This window comes from Kogia breviceps, chromosome 17, assembly GCF_026419965.1.
Source record: "Kogia breviceps isolate mKogBre1 chromosome 17, mKogBre1 haplotype 1, whole genome shotgun sequence".
Taxonomy (NCBI): Eukaryota; Metazoa; Chordata; class Mammalia; order Artiodactyla; family Physeteridae; genus Kogia; species Kogia breviceps.
The window spans coordinates 68,975,083-68,997,092 of record NC_081326.1 but is presented as its reverse complement, the minus strand read 5'-3'; the positions used below and the strand labels follow the sequence as shown (position 1 = coordinate 68,997,092).

Sequence of the window (22,010 nt, the reverse complement as noted above, 5' to 3'; positions counted from 1 at the left end):
TCTGAGAGGCATACTAATTATTCAACTTTTGAGATCTAACTCAAGTAGACTGGTTTAAAACAATAACAACAAAAACAGTATAATTAAAGAAATATTAGATACTAAGATTTATAATGGTTTAAAAGGAAAACAATTGTATAAGAAATCACATGAAGTATTTTAGAAGAAAATCATATATTCTACTCAACCATTACACAGAAATATTCTAATACAACAACAGGCATCAAAGAAAACATAACACTAGTCATAGTTAGAGCTGTAGTGGTGATTGATTTTGTCACTATTGAAGAAGTCATGCATACTTTTATAGCATTATCTTAATAATTTGGTACATAATCATCAAAATTAAAAATAATCATCACTGGAAGAAAATCTGCCAGTTTTGTATAAAAATCAAATTCGAGGTCTTTTCTAAATACATTACCTTGCTAACATGCTGGCAAAACGCAGGGACAGCTATCATCTGACTTACAAAGTTGAGGTATGCAGCAACCAGCGCCATGATTCCACAACGATGGAACATTGGCAAATTATCCTCATTGATAATTGCACTGTCCTATAATAAAAAACCAAAAAACAAACACTGACAGATCAAGGTCTTATGCTTCATTAGCATTTTCTCTATGATTATACTAAAAAACTGCAGGTAGTTTGGAATGCTAACAAAAATGTCCCCTTATAAGCAGCTTTAAAAAAAAAAAAATTCTAAAAAGAGAATAAATGCCCATTTATAAGAGACTTAAATCTCTCAATTCAAACAGTTCTTTAGGAAAGCCTTTCCTAAACGTGGGCGTGGGCAGAATATATATGATATATAAAAATAAATACATATATTCTCATTGCATACTGTCCTGTTACTGCATAACACTTAAGCTCCAATTAAACAACTACGTATATGCAATTCTTATTATGTAACGACCACCTTCCCCGCCAGGACGGGCAGGCACAGGGATCACGTCTTTCCATCACAGCGTATATTCCTGCGGCCTGAACAACAGCTGCCACACAGGCACTGCTTACTCAACATTTGTCCAAAGAATAAATGAATGGGATCATAGCCTTGAGTATTTTAGATTTAAAACTAGACATCTCACTTAAAAAACTCATGTCCTTGGATAAAGGCAATCATATTTTAAAGATGGTGTCTAATTCATGAAAGAATCCTTTCTTCAATGAAAGGTTATGAAAACATACCTGTAAAGCAATGGCTAATCGAATGAGATCAATAACCACTTCTTCATTGGCCAATTCAATAGTTATAAGAGCAAGAGAAGTATAAAGTAGCTCATAGTTTTTCTGAACATTGTCTTCCTCTTTACAGCCCAAATATATGTGCCGATATAGTTGTTGCCCATTCTGAAAAGGGGAATGACAGAGTTTGAAAAAGATAATTTTGCTTAAAATGTAGCAAGGCAGATTTTACATGCATATATAACCTCTTAAAAAGTAGCTATCTTAATACATAACTTAACATGGAAGAGATTTAGCCTGATAATCGGAGGGTCAAATTGTATTCCAATTATTAACATCAATAACTATACCTATATATAACTACAAACTAATATTGGAGTTGAGGACAAACTTAAATAAAAACAGCAAGTAATAGTTCCAGTGTAAACAATGAAAATGTTTTTAATACTAATTTGAAAAGACAAGCAAATTATAGACTGATTTGAGAAAAAGTGAAATGAACGGCAGAATTATGGGAGCTTTTTGGCTGAGAGGAAATGGACTCAGGCTTTCCCGCCTTAGGGAACAACCTCCTGTGAGGTGAGTTAAGAGCTGTCCAGGGAAGAGCATCTCCAGGTTCTGCTACACTTTTGTCTGAAGTGGCGATGGCACATCTATAGGCACATCTATAAGCCCATCTGCAGGGGAGAGGTTATAGACACACCCCACAGACTGCGAGAGGGTCCCCTCTAAACCAAACTAATCTAAATATGTTAATAAAGAATATAAAAGCCTTGCTGGCTAAAGCATTCCTGGGTATAGGTCTAACTGCCAAGTGAGAGCTAAGAGAAATAAGAGAGTTTTTCCCATTTCAAGTTACTATGTGGTAATTGACTCAACGTGTTGCACTGGTTCTCAACGCAAACTGCAAGCTACAATCACTGGGAAATGGAAGGACCACCATGCCTCCTCCCCAGTAGTCACCACTGCCCACCCCCGATATGATGTAACCCATCAGTGGTGAAGCCCAGGCATCGGTGTTTTGAAAGCATAAAGCATTTGGGGAGTTGAAGATGGATTCAGATTTTCAACTCCAAAATGCTATGGCTTCATTTTAAGGTTATCGATCAATATAAACCTACCTAACAATTCACATGGCTATAACTTAAGTCATGCATTCTTTTTCAGAAGATAATCTTACCTTTTTCATGAAACTTGTGTCTTGTCTACAAATTTTTTCTCTTTTTATTTTTAGGTCAGCCACATCTGGTATTATTCTAGAGACAATGCATCATTTTTAATGAACAGCACATTTAGTTATATCATCATATCTTATATGATGAATCAGCTATACTTAGGAGTCTGAACTATTTAAGACTCATTTCAATGAGCATTTAAAATAAGCCTATATGTAATGATACTACTGAATTACCAAGTTTAATCAAGTAGAATTGCATAATCTTGACTTCTAATGTCATTCCTAAGTTTAAAGCAAAACCAAAATAAAATTTATGTAACTAGTGATTACTAGTAATGAGATCTCTGAAAGTACATTAAAAGACCTTCAACACTATCTTAAAACATATTAATAATTAAATTGTCACAATACCAATTAAATAAAATTCTGGATTAATAAAACCTGAAAATCCTAGGTTAAAATAATTACAATACATTAACATAGACATCTGAAAACGTTACCATTAAGCCTATTTTCAAACAGCAGGTTACCTGATCCCTCGAAGCTTTGCCCGATTGTCATGGCGATCCATGAGATTATGCATTACTTCCAAGACTAACTGTCTCAGTTCATAGTCTTCCATGAGGGATGCTGATAACAAAGGATCCAGGAAAGACCCCGGCAGCGCAGTAACTATTGTCTTTGCTTTGTATCCAGAGGTTACCTGATCACAGGGAGGAAAAACAAAGAAACAAACAAAAAAACCTTTGTCATGAGTCCTTCTTTGGTAAAACTCTCAAGCTGTTTTGTAAGAACCATAAGCTTAGAGAAAACAGCAAGTATGGACAGAAGCCTGAAGGAAAAACTAAAAGGAAATTTGTGAGATGATGAGGATTTTACTGAATTTACAAAAACATCATTCATAGATTTAATAAAATTAATAATAGCACACATTTACCATTTGCCAGGCATGAATCTAAGCACTATATGTGTATTAACTTTATTCTTACCGTATTCCTATGAGGCTAGGCATTAGTGTACCCCCATTTTTTTTTTTTTTTTTTTTTGCTGTATGCGGGCCTGTCACTGCGGTGGCCTCTCCCTCTGTGGAGCACAGGCTCCGGATGCGCAGGCTCAGCGGCTCACGGGCCCAGCTGCTCCAAGGCATGTGGGATCCTCCCGGACCAGGGCAGGAACCCGCGTCCCCTGCATCAGCAGGCGGACTCCCAACCACTGCACCACCAGGGAAGCCCAGTGTACCCCCATTTTGTAAAAGAAAACTGAGGCTCAGAGAGACTAAGAATATATGGAACAGGGAATCAGTCCTAAATGGATATAAGGAGACTAGGCAGGAAATAACACAGGTAAGACCTGAAAATTTTAAAATGGCAAATAATTCTTTTATTTAAGCAATTTAGGTTAATAGGAAAGCATTTTCATTTTGGAAAGCTGTACTTTATTCTTTACTTGATGTGACATTTCTGAGTGTATCCCTATGTCTAAAGTAGGAGATTTTAATTAGCATATACTTTAATGCTATTAAATAGTTTAACCATACCACAAAGAAATTCATTCAGTTGACTATGTAGTACAATTAGGATTAGAGACAAGGTTATTTACTCAGGGAATTTATTTAATAAAAAGGCTTAGGACCAAATGAAATTTCATGTGGATAATCTCTTTATATTCAGGATTACTAGCATATATAGAACATCTAACATTTATATTTGGGCACTCATTATAGGATAAAAGTGATTTTATAAGTGAGCAGAAATTGGTGGGACAATTACTACCCACCTAGAAAAATTAAAAATATATCCGTATCTTATACCACATACAAAAATAAACCTCAGATCAAAGTTCTACATGTGGAAAGCTGAACTTTAAACCTTTTGTAAGAAGATATAGACAAATGTGTTTATATCATCAGAGTAGGCAAGGAGCTCTTAAACAAGATACAAATAAAAAAGCAAAGATCACATAGGAAAGGACTGACAAATCTGGCTCTAGCTGGGCCCAGGCATCTTCATCTATAAAATGGCAATGCTTCCTGCCCTCGGTATGTTTCATCATTATGAAGATCAAATAAGATGACAGGAGAAATGAGGAATAAACAATAAAAGTAAAATTTTAAAGAATGAAAAGCATAATATTCAAGTATACAAACCACAGAAAAAAAAACTTACCGTAAATACTATCTTAAAATACAAGAAAAAGAAACTGATAATGTGAAGCTATTCTTTTAACCTCTTTAATAATTTAGGGTTAAGTGTGTTCTTCATCTGTCTTAAATTCCTTACCATAAGTAAAGATCTCAGCAACATTATCTGAATCCTCCTGGTTCCCAAATCCCTAAAATATACAAAATAGTGGTATTATCTTATTAATAGTAATTAACTTCATTTCCTTACATTATTATTTATTGATTTTAAAACTCTTCATATTAGCTATATAGATTTTATTTTCATACTAGCTAAAATCAAGGCTCACTTTATAAAGTAAATTTCACATGAATTAAAGGGTTATATGTTAAAAAATAAATCAAATTTGAACAAAAAAAATTAAAAAGCTATTAGCTCTCAAAGGAAACAGACCTCTACACGTAATGACATGAAAAGTCAGTTGTATGAATACACAACAACACAACCTAAATTAAAAACTACTATAAATTGGAGAATAGATCTATTGCAAATATAATTAACAAACATAATATCTATTTAACATATATTAATAAGCAGGTAGGAATGTGCCTAAATAATTCTTATATAAACAGTTCTTCAAAAAAAAATTAACAAATGAAGAAAGGGTTCTCTAATTAATGGCCAAATAAATAAGTCAAATAAGACTATCATTTCCTTATTAAATTAGCAACGTACAAACATTATTTACAAACTAAAGCTTTAGCATGTTGTAAAATCAAAGCAAATCTATAAAATGAGGGGAGGGGGCCAAGGCATATGATCTTTAAAATAACTTTCAGTTCTAGAATTCTAGAAATAAGTCAACATTCCTTCCACAGTGACAAACTTGAAACTTTACCCTAAATAATCTACATATATAGAAAATGCCCCGGCTGAACAGACATTCCACCTAGTCAATATAAGAAAATTGGAAAATTTATGATATATTGAAAACTGATTCTAAAAGCATGCATGCTATGTTTTTCTGGCTTTGTTTTGTTTTTTAATTTTTATTGGAGTATGGTCGCTTTACAATGTTGTGCTGGCCTCCACTGCACAACAAAATGAATCAGCCATACATATACAGATGTCCCCTCCCTTTTGGACCTCCCTCCCATTTAAGTTACCACTGGGCATTAGGTAGAGTTCCCTGTGCTATACAGTATGTTCCCATCAGTTGCCTATTTTATACACAGTATCAATAATGTATATGTGTCAACCCCAGTCTCCTAATTCCTCCCACCCAAGCATGCAATGTTGATTCAACTGCTTAGCAATCTAGTGCCGTAACAACACCACAGGACTTTTATTACCGAGTAAAAAGACAAAACATTTTATAGATTTAAGATAAAATTTAATACAAGATTAAGTTCAACTTTACAGTTTGAGAACACAGAACAACTACATACACATACCCTAGTTGACTGATATCCAAGGTATGGGTGGATGTTCCAAAGACAGGTACTTTCCCCATAATGAACATCATGATTTCTGACCTCTGATAATCTGGTAGGTTACTTCCAAAAAATCCTATAAAAATATTAAGATAAATTTTGCAAATGGAAAAGTTTATTTTTCCATATAATAAAAAATCATAATATATTTTTAACCACAGCTTTCAATATGTGGTAAAATAATGTCTTTGAGCTACATGTAAGTCTAAAGATATTATAATTTCTTTGGTGAAAATCATTTAATGATGTACATTATAAGATGTGTTTACTTAGATTAAGATAAATGTTTGAAAGTCTTTTGCATACAGTTAACAGTGGCAAATCATTAATTTGAATTGACTGGTGTTTTAGAAAAAGGAAAAAAATAAAAACTTTTGGTAGTATTTCTGATGAAACCCTTGTTCCCATTTTGTAAGCCTAAATTCTTGTTCTAGTAAGAAAGTCAATAATTAGGCCACTACTTTGGCTTCCCCAGGATTGTTGAAATGTTCTAGAATGTCATTATAATGAGCTAGGTTTACAGTCTAACACTGCGGGTTAATTCAATATTAATTCAATATACATAATTCAACTTATTTACTTATTTGTCATTTTTCTCAAGGAACTCTTGGGTATTGTGCATATTTTGAATTTATCTGTTATAGCTTTGGAAAGTTTACTTCCTGGTCACAGAAGACTTAGGACACTTAATAATCACGTACTCAAACTTTTAACTCTGTTGTTTCTTTGAAAGATCAGAACAGGTATTAAAACCTGGCTATTTTTGATCATTTCTTAAAATGCAACATAATCATTACAGAAACCTACATTTTTAATATTTCTTTAAGAGTAAATTAGTTTTTCAACTTAACTCTTCAGCCTGTATTGCTGGAGTTAATAATCTCTTTCTATAAATTCAAATTGTTCTATTTATCATTTTGATTAGATCTAGGGGTAAAACCATTTCTCTTTATAACATACTCTAGCAATCAAAAATCTCATGATCTTAACATTATTCAATCAGCATAAAGTATATTATTCTACCTAACATTTGAGCACATATTTATGGGGTAAGAAGCTACTTTGTATTTGTATCCTTACAGCAATAAATAATAGTACCTTATGAATCCAGGTACTATTATTTGTGTCAGTTTCCTCTTGTGGAAATTAGGATAAGAGAGGTTAGGAATTCATACAGGAAATTACACAGCTAACATTAAGACCTGAAGTGAGATCTATTCATTTCCAAAGCCTATGTGTGTTACTATTACTCTCTGCTTCCTCTCTATAAGGTATTTTCAACTTTCCAAGAACTCAATTAGATATGTTCCTAATCACTGTACAAAACTGGACACTGATTTTCTGTTCCAAGCAAGTTAGTTGGTCATTAACCACAAATACAGAAATTTTCCAACAAGTCAACTGTGAGGACAGCCAGAAAGTTAACTCATTCTCTATTCCCATTGTTTGTCTTTGAACTGCTGAATAGAAGTGCTAATGAGCCTCCCCAAAAGAGCAGAGCATTATTTTAAAAGAAAGAGCTTGGCCAATGGCCTCCTATCTTCAGGTGCAAAAGCTACAGCAGCCCTGTTCTGTGTCCCAGCAATATTCATGTGATCTGATAAAGAAAGAATACTGAGAACTTCTGAAAGAAAATACTGAGGAAAGCAGAAGCGTGATTTAAACAAAAGTCTTATTCACTGTGCCACACTGCATTGCTTTTCTCTCATGTTTTAATTTTCATGTTACTCTGAATATGTTGTCACAGAAATACTGCTTGTCTGTGGTATATACATTTTATAACAACATACTTGAGAAACAATAAATACTCTATAGAGTAAAACAGTAACACTGAATTAACTAGAAGTCACTAAAGCAATTTAAATTAATTCTCTGAAAACAAGACTAGCTGATTTGATATACCATCTTAAAATATCACAGACTCCCTGGGCCTTTGCCCTAATGAGGACAATTTCTATGCACATGATGAGATTGTGATTAGGTGAAACAGAGGTACTACCCCAAGCAGACCAGCCAAAGGCATCCACAAAGTAGGAGTCACGTGCATCAAGAAGCCCAAGCATGCGGCCTGGTGTAAGTTCAATATGTTCAATAAAAAGCTGCTGAATGTGGACGCGCAATGCATGTGTGCATATCCACAAAACCTTAGAAATAAACAAAGGGAAACTCTGTATTAAATAGTCCAAAGGACTATGATAAACAAGTGGCCCACAGGCAGGATATTTACTCAAATAAAAGGCATAAACTGAGCTCCAGAATAAATTTATATGACTCTATTATTAGTAGAAACTATTAGTAACCACTAGAAATTAGGTACTAAACTCAAGAATACAACTCAATTTGGAAATTACCCTAGAAACCATACAGTTACATTACAATATGATCTAGATACTCTAAAGAAAATATTGGAAGAGGAGGGTTGAAGTAGGAAGAGTTTGATTGCTTTAATCTATATTTATATACAGTCTGATCATTTAATTTCCCCATGGCTTTCTTTCTTTCTTTCTTTTTTTAAAGTAAGCTCTTTACCCTTTTACTCTTTGTGTGTGTGAGGGGAGGGGGAAGCATATGATATTAAAGCCTAAGTATCAGTACCCAGATCCTGGTCTCTAGTGCCTTTCCCCACTAAAAGGAACCACAGCTCCTTAAAGAAATGACTGATTCTAGGATTGGGGCAGGAAGTATAAAATGAACCTAAGGCTGTGCTTAAAAGAAATGTGGGGGGATATTACGAAGATATAGAAAATAGGGGCTCCACTGGCCAAATCTGGTACAGTTTGATCACCAAAATAATAATAATAATTTAATAACTACAGAATAAATTATGAAGATAAAAATATAAATCCATGAGCTCATACCACTGTATTTTAAATAGATAAACACATGTATTCCTACATACATAAGCAGGGAGAAAAAGGGGCTCTTGCTTACACTGAACACTGAGTGCCAAGTGAGAGTGCCAAGTTGATAACCATCATTTTGTAACCATCATGGTATAGACTGGTTCAGGTAAGAATTTTGAATGGTTGCTACATCTAGGGGGTAGTTTGGATGGAGAGCAGAATACCTGCACGGCCTAAAAGTATCTTCTCAGAGACTGCTTATTATTTGCAAGGGGAAAAATGGAAACTGTGCAGCAGAGAAATAGAACAATACTTTGTGTGACCAAAACTAACATCACCAGCGAGAAGTAGGTGTACACTGTGTACCTCCGAATGTGATAATCTGAGAACACTATCACTTACGTAGTATCCAGCCAGGAACACATAACCTGAATTTAATCATGAGAAAAGAGCAGACAAACCCATGTGAGGATATTTTTTTTTTAAGTGAGGGGTCAGGGGGACCTATCGTCTTAAAAAATGCCCGTATCATAAAAGAGAAATGTTCCAAACTAAAGGAACCAAAGAAACATCACAACTAAATGCAACTAAATGATCCTAGACTGGATCCTGGACCTAAGGAAAAACATGCTATAAAGGACATTATCAGGTCAAATGACAAAACTGAAATATGAAAGTTTTGACTAAAGTACTATATCAAAGTTAAATTTACTGATTTGATAACTGTACTCTGGTTATTATGTAAGAGTACTCTGGTTTATTCTTTGGAAAAATAATCTGTAGTAAAGAGCCATGCACTTACCATCCAGTGGTTAGGAAAAAAATGTAGATGTGTATATGTATGTATCTATGTCTCTCTATATGTATATATTTATATAAATGCTTAAGTGTGTATATCTATATATACACACATATACATACACACACAGAGAAATGGAGAAAGGGATGGAGAAAGGCAGACAGAGAGAGAAAGGAAATGATAAAGTAAATGACATAAAATATTAATAGATGCATCTGGGTGAAGGGTATATACAGTGTTCTTTGTCGTGTTCTTATGTTTGTTTATTTTCCAAACAGAAAGTTTTTTTTAAAAGTCTAAGCTATCATTCACCTTTGACTAATGTCCCGTAAGAGACCAGTACCTTCCGTGAGGGCTTTCTGAATCACTGTTTTCCAGAATAATTTGAAAAGTGAAATGTACTCACCTATTGTTTGGATGATAGCATTCTGCACAATCTTCTCATCACTGTCTTTGGAACTTGTGTTTAAGTCGGCACTGCTTACAGATCCTCCCTGTAAATCATACGCTTCAAATTCAACACTGAGACGCAGATGCTTCAATAGGGTGTTAAAGACTTCCAGCACTGTGGGCCCTGCAAATGAACCCTGATGTAAGCAGATACATTTTTCTGGCAATGTACACTCAAAACCATTCCTCGTATTTCTCAACAGAGATTTCTGCATATTTTCTAAGGACTTGGAAATACTTCATAATTTATGAACTGACTAGCACAATTAAAAAAGTAAATGAGAAATACCTAAATAAGAAAGTCTCCTAGCTATTCCAACAAACATGTACACTGGGCATCTCTGAGCAACTCACTGTTTGAATCCTTGGTACAAACCACACAAAATGTGTATATTCATATAAAGACTACCAAAACCTTCCGTCTATCTAATCTTGTCTACTCAGAAGAACGTGTACGGTATTGGGATAACCTGACTGTTGGGTCAGAATGCACAGAACTATAATGTAGCTACTGTGGCCTAAGAAATTTATTCGGCATCTTTTGAGGCTGAAGAAGAAAGAAATTTGCCTCAATTATTAGACAGAAACTGGCCAATTTATCACATTCAGGTAAACTAAATATGCTCTCTGTTTTTAGCACTATAAATACTCTGCCTGTGTTTCTGGCACTGCATCTATCACGCTATACTTTTTTTTTTTTTTTCCAGTATGCGGGCCTATCACTGTTGTGGCCTCTCCCGTTGCAGAGCACAGGCTCCGGACGCGCAGGCTCAGCGGCCATGGCTCACGGGCCCAGCCACTCTGCGGCATGTGGGATCTTCCCGGACCGGGGCACGAACCCGCGTCCCCTGCATCGGCAGGCGGACTCTCAACCACTGCACCACCAGGGAAGCCCCTATCACGCTATACTTTAATCAGTGTTTTTATTTCTGCCTCCTACTCTAGATTGCAACTTTCTCCAGGACAGGCAGCCACGTTCAAATGCTTCTTTGAATGTACGGAACCTAAAACATAGCAACCTCACACATAATAGATATTAGCAGGTGAGACGATTCAGTCAATGCATCATCTGTGTTTCACTTCATATTTCAAGTTAACTCTTCAATTAAGTAACCTGCTTCCATCTCTTTGAGGTAAGTTATGAGTAATGAATGACAAGTCCACATCCAAAATGCCCACTCTCATTTGACACTGAGTGAATATTAGAATATTTCAGCAGCTAATGTATAGTTCCACTTTCATTTTGAAGCAAAGAAACCATAACTAGATTTTCCTCCTAACTTCAGTAATTTTATTAGGGACCCTTCCATTCTTCTAATCACATGTGAGTGAAAAAGCATGATGTCTGACCTGTCCCTTCTCCTTGTTACCCCTCTACTCAGTCAGTTATCAAATCCTGCTGGCTTCACGTTCCCATTTCTACTGCTGCCATCAAGGTCAAGTTCTTTCTCTGTGCCTACAATGGTGACAACCACCTGTGACTTCTAATGTGTCCTACGCTTTGCAGCCAGATGAATTACCCTAAAACACATCTCTGATGAAGAGTACAGTAAATCTTTAACTCGTGTCAGTCCACTGTAGACTGGCACCCGTGACCTGGCCGCAACTGGAACTTTAAGCCACTCCTCGGGCTTCCCCCGCATCACCACCATACGTCCTAGTCAAACGGGCTACACAATACTTCCCTCCTGCTCAGCCATTTTCCCTCCCTTCTCTGGACCCTGGTTTTCTTATGATATGTGATCAAATTCTGCCTTCTATTACAGAATTAGGTCAAGTCTTCTAACTCCAAGGAAACCATAACTTTCTTGTATCTGTACCCTCCCAATGTTTAGCATATAACTGGTATTCAAAAATCTTTATTGGAAAAAAGGAGGAAGGGAAGAAGAGAATGATTTGGAGGGAAATGTTTAAGTGTACACTAAGGAAGTCTGACAACAGTCATGTGTACCTAACATTTCAAGAGAAATTAGAGCACATTTAAAAACACTGCAAATATTTTCAAAGAGTTTTCCACACATTGCTATTCCTACTGAAAAAAAAAATTCTGAAAAAGATTAATGAATTTTTTTTGTGGGGGTGATGGCTGGCACTCACCTATGGAACCTTTAGCAGCAATGGCAACAGCCTCTAGCAGAACCTGAATAATACCTGCTCGAACCCGCGGAGAATCTTTTTTACGAGCATCGAGGTGTCCTAGAATCTCCTGGATCACATGGTGAGAATACTGAGCCTAAAAGAACAAAATAGTGTAAAAATATATGAACAATTACATGCATCCTGGCAGAATTCGTAAGAATGGTAAACCATGTGACATTTAATGGAACAATATGTAGCCATGAGAAACTGTTCTTTTTAAGAATAAACAGGGATACTGAAAAATATTTATGATATCCTGAGTGAAAAAAAGCAAGTTGTAAAATACTGTGTTAAATAAATTCTGTCTTTTAAAAAGTATATAAGACTAGAATTATATATGCCTACATATTAACACTGGTCATCTCTGAGAGGGAGATTTATGAGAAATTTTTACTCTCTTTGTACCTCTCTGTAATTCCACAAAGAATATTTATACACTCTTATAACTTGATAATAGGACAAAATGTTGTTAAAAAACAGACAGATTATGACATTTATAGTACTTCTCTCTTACCCAACCAGATACATACTATTTCTTATCATGGACATCTAACAATGCGAAACAGTCAAAACTCGCATCTAATCAAGAGCCACTACCAAAATTAAAGTCTTAACAATGTGTACCTGATGAAATTTCCTGATCAGGGCCAGCTAGTTTAAAGTTTTATGGACAGAGGTTGAAATATCACCTAGGAATGATTCCTATATCAATTTTACAGTAAATGGCAATTAAAACAATCAAATCTATCAGAAGTTTTGATTGTATCAGGATAGTCTTATTAAACAGAAACTCCCATTCTGGTGTGTACTACCATGTAATTTTTGATTAATGGACTTCAAAAAACATACGGTGCACTTAAATCTCCTTCTAAAGCAATGCTGTGGACCAGAAGTCATTTCTCAGACATTTAATCAACAAATATTTATTGATTCCTTCAGTTTCTTCAACTTTGCAATTTACTTTACTTTTTGTAAAAAACAACTTCATCTAGTAACTAAATCTGAATGAGGAAGGCAAATGAACAAATACAAGGCTACTGAAGACCAAGGGAACAGCCTTAATTATGTCCACAGATTGCCAGATCAACGTCTCACCTACTAAACTAAAATTAAATTAAAAGATCTTAAAAGTTCTCATCGAAGGGGAAAACAATGTGTAACTATGTGAGGCGATGGATCTTGAGAAAACTTATTATGGTAATCATTTTGCAATGTTGTATACCTTAATCTTATATAATGTTATATGTCAATTTTAACTGCAATAAAACTGGGAAAAAAATTTTTTAAATTATCCTTCCACATCCAAATCAGCTTTATAATAACTACCATGCATTGAAAACCTACATCACGTTAGGCATGCTATGTAACCTAAACTTACTGTTTAATTTAGACCAAAAGTTCTAGAACAGGATGACCAGAATTTGAATCCTTACATTCTACTTGTGTACCCTTGAGTGAGGTCAGTTTTCTGATCTGTAAAATGGGGATAATAACAATATCTACTTCATAAAATAAGGAGGATTAATGAGATAAAGCATATACATAAGGTTACTAGCATAGTCAGAGGTATAGCCAGCACTTGATAAATGGTACCTTCTATTTAATATAAAAATGAACCATTCAATGAATTCATTAAAATTTCCTTTTCAGAAATGAGGAAACTGAAGCTCAGAGGGGCTAAATAATTTGCCCAAGTTCTATGCAACTAGTAAGCAGCACATCTAGGATGCAAATCCTGGTACGACCTCCACTAAAAGCCACAGCTGCTTCTTACTAACTTATCTCCTTTTACATCAATGATGACTTTTTAGAGCATTAAAAATGTAGATAGTGTTAAAAAATAAAGACCTAAAATCCCACTTGAGCTGAGAACTAACGGGGTGTGTTCAAGTGTTGAGGAACGCCAAGGCTGTCCTCTACAGTAGATGAGAGAGTCTCATCAGGTGCCTCAGTCTACAGACCGCACCATTGCACGGTAAACACCCAATGAATGTATCTGGCTACACGATGCCGTAATAAATATAAACTCCAACACCAGCTTATCATAAAAGATACATGCTCAATAATGTATTTAATAAATGCACAACAAAGATTGTCATCATGAAATCATTTCGTTCTTTTTAATTAGGTATTTTTTCATCTTGGCAAATAAGAATAAAAGCGGTAAATACAAATAAATGAGACAAAGAACTAAATTAAGAACACGTCTTATCTCCTACATTGTTCTCTATCTCTGTCTGAGGACATGCTTATCGACACAGAACTAAAATTACTTATATGTAAATATAAGTTAACCAACCCTTACCTGAATGGAATACATTATAATTTTAAAGCAGTGAACTGCAAATTCATTGGGATCCCATAGTCTGTGATGATCTAAATGCCTGTAAATTAACAGTAAGAAAATTACTTTAAGAATTCCTTATTTTTATTACACTTTCTCCTCTAGAACCCTCAACAATATATGCAAAGCCTACCAATCAAAAGAATATTAACTAAAAGAAAGTCAATGTTTCCATTTCCAGAACTGCCAAATCCTTTCATAAACCAGTAACAATAAAAGGCTAGAATATATATATATATACATACACACCCACCCACATATACATATATATATGATTTTTCAATACCAACATGAGCTGGCAAGAAAGAAACGCCCCTCAGCCTAGACCCCACAAGAAGGTGAGAATCTGGAGAGGGAAGTATACACTGAAGCCAGCAGTTGTCTTAGGTACATCTTCAGATCTCTGGTAGCTGATAGCTAATGGCTTAAAGGGTTGTAGACACAGGAGACTGGAGACAAAGTTTAGGGTCCACCCAGGAAAGGTGGCTATCAGATCAGAAATACATGCATCAATTCAAGCCTTAAAAAGACGACACCTTCAGTGAATCTGGGGGAATGTTCTATGTTGTAGGAGACTGTCAAGAAGCTTGTCTGTGTTGGCCTTGGCTCTGAGAAGAATCACAAAAATGAAAGTCTCTCTGAAGAATTCAACCATACACCTAGCACCCAGGCTCTCATCTTGGTTGACAGAATTCACAAGTATCTATGTGGCTCAAAATAACTGAAGATAAGAATGTAGTTCAAAGTGGTGCCTGGATAACACTGCATCCATGCCTTCAGCAGAAGCAAAATAAAACCTCTTATGGAGTACACACCATTAATCCAAGCCTCAAAGAATTCTCACAAATAAAGTTACAATGAATATGAGCTCAAAATTAAAATTCACAGAACACACAAGGTAAAAAGCCACTATGAATGCCAATTATCTATCACGTTTTTAAGGACTAGGACAGTTTTATTCATGTATATATTCCCCCAAAATACTTGCTACCTTACTTGCAGAGGGCATTTAATATTTAATCAACTAATTAACTAAATAGCTAATATATAATTAACTATTTAATTAACATTTAATTAGATTAATTAATACATGATCAGGAGGTAAGTCCACTAAGTTCTACATAGAAAAGAATATGGCCCACTTCCAAGTTACTAAAGTAATCAAGTATAGTTAATTTGGTAGTTTCTTTCTTTTAGACTAGCTCTCTAGATTTTTAAGGCCTTATAGATTACCTCTCGGTTAACAAGATAAAAACTGGAATTCTGATATTAAATCAGCATGTCTGGAAAAAATAAATCTGCCTTTAGTTATATTTGACATAATTGATTAGTCCTTAGTAGCATTTTCATAAGCCCAGAGCCTTTAAACAGAAAATCTCAACTTTTTGGTGGTGGTAGCAGTTGGGGGTGGGGTGGAGGGAATCCTTTTGAAAACACTATAATGATTCTCTGATGCTTAATTTTGCGGTTTATAGATTCTTGTAACTAAAGCTCAACTTTGAACCCAAATATCTGCCCTAAATAAAGAATTCTGGATATTACATTTCGACCACTTTATATATGCTATAGACATTATTATAGTCAGGAAGGGGAAAGGACAAGGCAAATGATTAACAAAAGAAAGACTAGCAAAAATGTTCAGAAATTACACAGAATGTTATATAAATCTATCATCTGACAATTGAGTTAGAACTCAGAGGGTTGACAAGGCTTGAGAGATAACGTCTATGTGGAGAAACTCAAAGCTCACAAATGTATTCTGCTTGGAAGGCAGCATATAAATGCCAACAAGATATTTAATATTCCCGCTCTGCTCAGTCACTCGGTACAAGATAAAATTTACTCAGAGAAGAGAATGCGACCTAAGGCAGTCCAGCCATGGCAAAAAGAAAGCCAAAAAACAGAAGCCAGGGAATATGAGGAACTGACCAGAAGTTAATAAAATAAGATACATCATACTTGGACATTCGTTTGTTTTAATATTTTACTGGATATATACATTTCAAGGTGTAATAAAAACTCTAGTGAAATGACGCACATGATAGTATTTCCTATTTAAGGGGGAAAATCTAGTGAAGTGGTTGAACAAGTGCTCAAAGGGGTGCTGTCTGACTCAATCCTGTACCCTTCCCACATTGCTACACTGGCTCTATTAATAACTCACTCACACAGGTAAGAGTATTTGTCCTCTGTAAGTAAATTAAAACAGAATGAATATAGCACAGTCACAGGTAACCAGGAAAACACCAACTACTTACGCAAAAACTGGTCTCACAGCATTATTCATATTCCCAAAAGTTGCTCGGCCCAGCAGTTCTCTTAAGCAGTTTTCAGCCAGCACGGCGGGATTCTCTTCTTTGTCAGCTGCTGAAGGAGAAGGAGGAGGGCCTATGCGACTGAAAAACAAAGACAAACAAATGAATGAGAGAATTCTGACACTAGTTCTGACAGTTAAACAGAACAGATTTTTACTTCTCGGAAATATTAGAATGACATTTTCTTTTTATCCCAAAATAACTTTAGAGCTTAATTCTACTTCATGAACTCAACACCTTGAAGCTAATCACATAATCTTTCAAAATTGGAGAGCTAAATTCACTTGTATAACTTGTTTCTAACTAATAGAATATCTTTTCTAAAGGCAAAATACTCAGTAGTTGCTATTTTGTTAACTTCCTACAACTTCGCTACATTTATAGCAAAATCCTAGTAAGAACAAGGTGCCCAAAGATCACCAGTTTAACTGTGAGCAAAAATAAAATCAAGTAAAAAACTATGGCACAGTCTGAATGAAAAATAAAAATTTAAAAGCTAATTAGAACATTTGTATAAGTAGATGTCTTCAATAGACACTATTTGTTCATATTTTAAAACCTTATTTTAGACTAATGTATTCATGTACAATAATAATTTCAAAAAAAGCATGTATCTGTAGCATTGGGATAAAACCATGAGAAAACACAACTTCTTAAAATTTGGCATTCCTGTACCTCAAGAGCCATAATTATGGGGAGTCAATTCTCAACTAGCCAGGTACCTTCAGAAGAATAAATATTTTAGACAGAAAAACTAACCTCAGCTACATTGCCAAGAACAGGAAAAATACGGAAGGCGTTAAAATATATTGTTGCACATTTTAGGTTTCCAAAGCTGGAGACAATCACATCTAAGGAATCTAGCATAAATACTTGCTGTAATTGCCAAAAATTTTGATAAACATAAGCGCTTGCAGAGTTACCAGTTTCATCTTTTCACTTCTAGACCACTTTTATTTTGATATTGCACACATAATCATCAAAAATTACAAATTAATTTAAAATTTTAGAACTACAGAATTAAATATCTTTTAAATTTGATTTGGATTTCCCTCTTTAAACTGCAAGAATCAGGGAGATCAGCATAATAAGCCAAACTGGAGAATACTGGTTCTAAAACTTGGTTGCATAGTACCTCTGTGTAAGGCAACAGAAATCTGGGAGGAAAGCCTGCTTATGGCATTTGAAAAAAGAGAATGAAGTACAGAATTCTAAGTTCAACAGGTTAATGGGGTGGGGTGGGGGGAGAAATCAGCATACACCCCAAAACAATATTCCATGCAAAAATATCTTAGAAGAATAAATAAGATATAAAGAGTCTAGTATTTCTGTTGAAAAATATATATACAGTGAATAGTAGCTGCTATTATTATTATTATTTTGATTGGTACTAACTCCCTATGAAAAAGCATGCTGGATCTCTAAAGAATAACAGAAGTCCAGTTTATAATCTCTATTTCTTACACCTGCAGCTTTAAGTAGTATTAATTCAAATAGCAATGTGGGTGCCCAATAATAAGTAGAAAGTAAATTGAAAATTTATTCTTATTCTAAAAGAAATAAAAGCTTAAGTGTCTGAGTCGAAAACTGTCTGCTCAGTCTAATTTGACGACTTAAGCTGGTATTTTTTCAGAAAGGATACATATTTAAACTTGCTCAAGTTTATGAGACTACTACATACATAATACTAAAGACAAACATACTTACCCTAGCAACCAAGCACACATACACACATATTAAAGTAACACAGCCCCAGCCCTAACATCTTTATTCAATACCTGTCAACCTCTTCTATCTTTTGCATGTTAAACAGCAGGGATGGAACAATTTTATCCATATGCTGGGGTTCCCAAATGGTAGCCCGAAGTTCATCATTAACTGTTTTGCGAACCACACCTTGAATACCTCTAATTCCAGCAATTCGGATTCTATAAAAAAGAAGAAAAGAAACTAAGTCATGAAAAAAAGCTATTTAAACAAGTCTGCTTACTTAGCTAAGAGAATGGATGTCAAATAAATAGTTATCTTGAGACAATAAAAATAACACACAATAAGTCTAAGAAATAAAAATCTCAAAAATCTAAGATGGATAGAGATATGGCAGTTCCAAAAGAGGCTTACTTTTTTTAAAAAAATAAATTTATTTATTTATTTTTGGCTGCATTGGGTCTTCGTTGCTACATGCGGGCTTTCTCTAGTTGTGGTGAGCGGGGGCTACTCTTAATTGCAGTGCGCGGGCTTCTCATTGCGGTGGCTTCTCTTGTTGTGGAGCACATGCCCTAGGTGCGCGGGCTCAGTACTTTTGGCCCGTGGGCTGTAGAGTGCAGGCTCACTACTTGTGGCGCACGGGCTTAGTTGCTCCGCAGCATGTGGGATCTTCACAGACCAGGGCTCGAACCCGTGTCCCCTGCATTGGCAGGCGGATTCTTAACCACTGTGCCACCAGGGAAGCCCGAGGCTTACTTTTAATACCAGCTTTTTACAATCAGCATTTAAAGTTAAAAAGGACTGTAAAATATAGACATATTTTGTATCAGTTTTCAATAAAAAATAATTTAATCAAAGGAATTAGGTTCTCCTACATTCTCTGACATAAATCGTACCAATGTTTTCTTAGGTCAGTCTCCCAAGGCAATAGAAACAAAACCAAAAATAAACAAATGGGACCTAATCAAACTTTTTGCACAGCAAAGGAAATCATAAACAAAACAAAAAGACAAGCTACAGACTGGGAGAAAATATCTGCAAATGATGCAACTAACAAGGGCTTAATTTCCAAAATATTCAAACAGCTCATACAACTCAATAATGAAAAAACAACCCAATCAAAAAAAAACGGACAGAAGACCTAAATAGACATTTCTCCAAAGAAGACATACAGATGGCCAATAGGCACATGAAAAGATGCTCAACATCACTAATTATTAGAGAAATGCAAATCACAACTACAATGAGGTATCACCTCACACCAGTTAGAATGGGCATCATCAAAAAGTCTACAAATAACAAATGGTGGAGAGGGAGTGGCGAAAAGAGAACCCTCCTACACTGTTGGTGGGAATGTAAATTGGTGCAGCCACTATGGAGAACAGTATAGGAGCTCCTCAAAACAATAACAATAGAGCTGCCATATAATCCAGCAATCCCACTTCTGGGCATGTGTCTGGATAAGACTATAATTTGAAAAGATATATGCACCCTAATGTTCAATGCAGCACTATTTACAATAGCCAAGACATGGAAACAGCCTAAATGTCCAATGACAGATGAATGGATAAAGAAGATGTGGTATATACATACCATGGACTACTATTCAGCCATAAAAAAGAATGAAATAATAGCATTTGCAGCAACATGGACAGACCTAGAGATTATCATACTAAGTGAACTAAGTCAGAAAGAGAAAGACAAATACCATATGATATCACTTATATGTGGAATCTAAAATACAACACAAATGAACTTATCTACGAAACAGAAACAGACTCACAAATATAGAGAACAGACTTGTGGTTGCCAAGCTGGGTGGGGAGGGATGGATTGGGAGTTTGGGATTAACAGATCCAAACTATTATAAATAGAATGGATAAACAATGTGCTACTGTATAGCACAGGAAACTATATTCAATATCCTGTGATAAACCATGATGGGAAAGGAATATTCAAAAGAATCTATGTATATGTATAACTGAATCACTTGGCTGTACAGTAGAAATTAACACAACATTGTAAATCAACTATACTTCAGTTAAAAATTTTTTTTAAAATGAAAAAAATGAGATTTTCGCAAGAGGATGATAATGATTCAAAACAACGTGGACCAGATTCTCTCCCATTTCTTGCCTAGAAGTTTCAGCAGCTGAGTGAGAACAGGATTTCTCTGTTCCTGAACACCCCTTTCATTCACTGTTTCTCCCTGAGAACCTCTCACCTCCCTTAGTCCACCGAGATGGAAGACGAGGCTGGTTCCTTAAAAGGTATGACAAAGGAGAACTATCAAAATGGAGTGCCGATAACCTGAGCCGTATACATATACACATATACATCCGTGTGTCCTGATGTATAAGCATTACTGTGTGCATATGGGACTTAAAATTTATCCATATTTATCCATACTGTGAGAGAATGCGGCCCTATCCTCCCTTCCCGATTCACAGCCCTCAACTTCCTCAAGCTCTTCCTCATTCTTCTTTAAAAATAAAATCAGTTCAAGGATGAGAAGAAAAGTAACTAGAAAACAGTATATAAAATCTGGGGAAGGGCTTCCCTGGTGGCGCAGTGGTTGAGAGTCCGCCTGCCGATGCAGGGGACACGGGTTCGTGCCCCGGTCCGGGAAGATCCCACGTGCCGCGGAGCGGCTGGGCCCATGAGCCATGGCCGCTGAGCCTGCGCATCTGGAGCCTGCGCTCCGCAACGGGAGAGGCCGCAGCAGTGAGAGGCCCGTGTACCGCTAAATAAATAAATAATTTTAAAAATCTGGGGGAGAACAATCTCGCGAGCAGAGCTAACACAGTAGCCCCTCTGCCCCGAAACACCTTCATTCTGGCCAAATTTGATTGTTATTTACCCTCCTTTTTCGTTACTACCTGAAATAGTCACCATTAGAAGTTTACTCAGCTTACCCAGCACTGTTTCCAAAAGCTGCGAATAGGGTTAGAGAATGGAAGATGTGGGGAAGCGGGTGATACTGCTTACAAACCCATGGGGAAGTAATGCAGGCATTCAGTAGTAGCAGGTGGAGCATGGGATACGGCGGTAACATGACACTGAGCAGGTGAGAAAGTGAACCAGGAGACAAATTTTGCCTTTTACAAAGCTGTGTCTTATTCATGCTGCTTTCTAAAACAAAACGAAAGTCTTGAAAATCTCTTCTGCAGCTATCACAAGTGGGCAAGCCTAACATTACTACCAAGGTAGTATTTGCAAGTCAAATATTTTAAGAAAATCTTAACAGTTTTCAGCCCCATTTCCTACTGGCCATGCCCCCTAAGTTTTATTTGACAGTGTATTGCTAAAAATAGAGGGATTTATAATAATTATCTAAGTTAGAACCTAAGAAGGAATATAAATAGTCCTGAAGAAAACCCAAAGGGCTTTTACTAAAAACAAAGCAGAAAAAAAAATCAAGCCCTCTAAGTA

At 35.7% G+C, this 22,010-nt stretch overlaps 1 protein-coding gene across 8 annotated transcripts in view; it reads right to left on the bottom strand.

The window, feature by feature from the left end:
- The window catches only part of EFR3A (EFR3 homolog A), a 96,387-nt gene that overhangs the window by 26,213 nt on the left and 48,164 nt on the right, over window positions 1-22,010 (bottom strand). For all 8 annotated transcript variants that reach the window (XM_059042657.2, XM_059042656.2, XM_067017556.1 and 5 more), the window contains 11 exons: window positions 18,650-18,799; window positions 16,815-16,952; window positions 14,518-14,596; window positions 12,171-12,306; window positions 10,030-10,197; window positions 5,943-6,057; window positions 4,648-4,699; window positions 2,899-3,071; window positions 2,372-2,447; window positions 1,195-1,356; window positions 425-556 (listed from right to left, as the gene is read on the bottom strand). In XM_059042657.2, coding sequence (XP_058898640.1) covers window positions 425-556; window positions 1,195-1,356; window positions 2,372-2,447; window positions 2,899-3,071; window positions 4,648-4,699; window positions 5,943-6,057; window positions 10,030-10,197; window positions 12,171-12,306; window positions 14,518-14,596; window positions 16,815-16,952; window positions 18,650-18,799 — 1,381 coding nt within the window. The remainder of the gene's footprint in view (window positions 1-424; window positions 557-1,194; window positions 1,357-2,371; window positions 2,448-2,898; window positions 3,072-4,647; window positions 4,700-5,942; window positions 6,058-10,029; window positions 10,198-12,170; window positions 12,307-14,517; window positions 14,597-16,814; window positions 16,953-18,649; window positions 18,800-22,010) is intronic.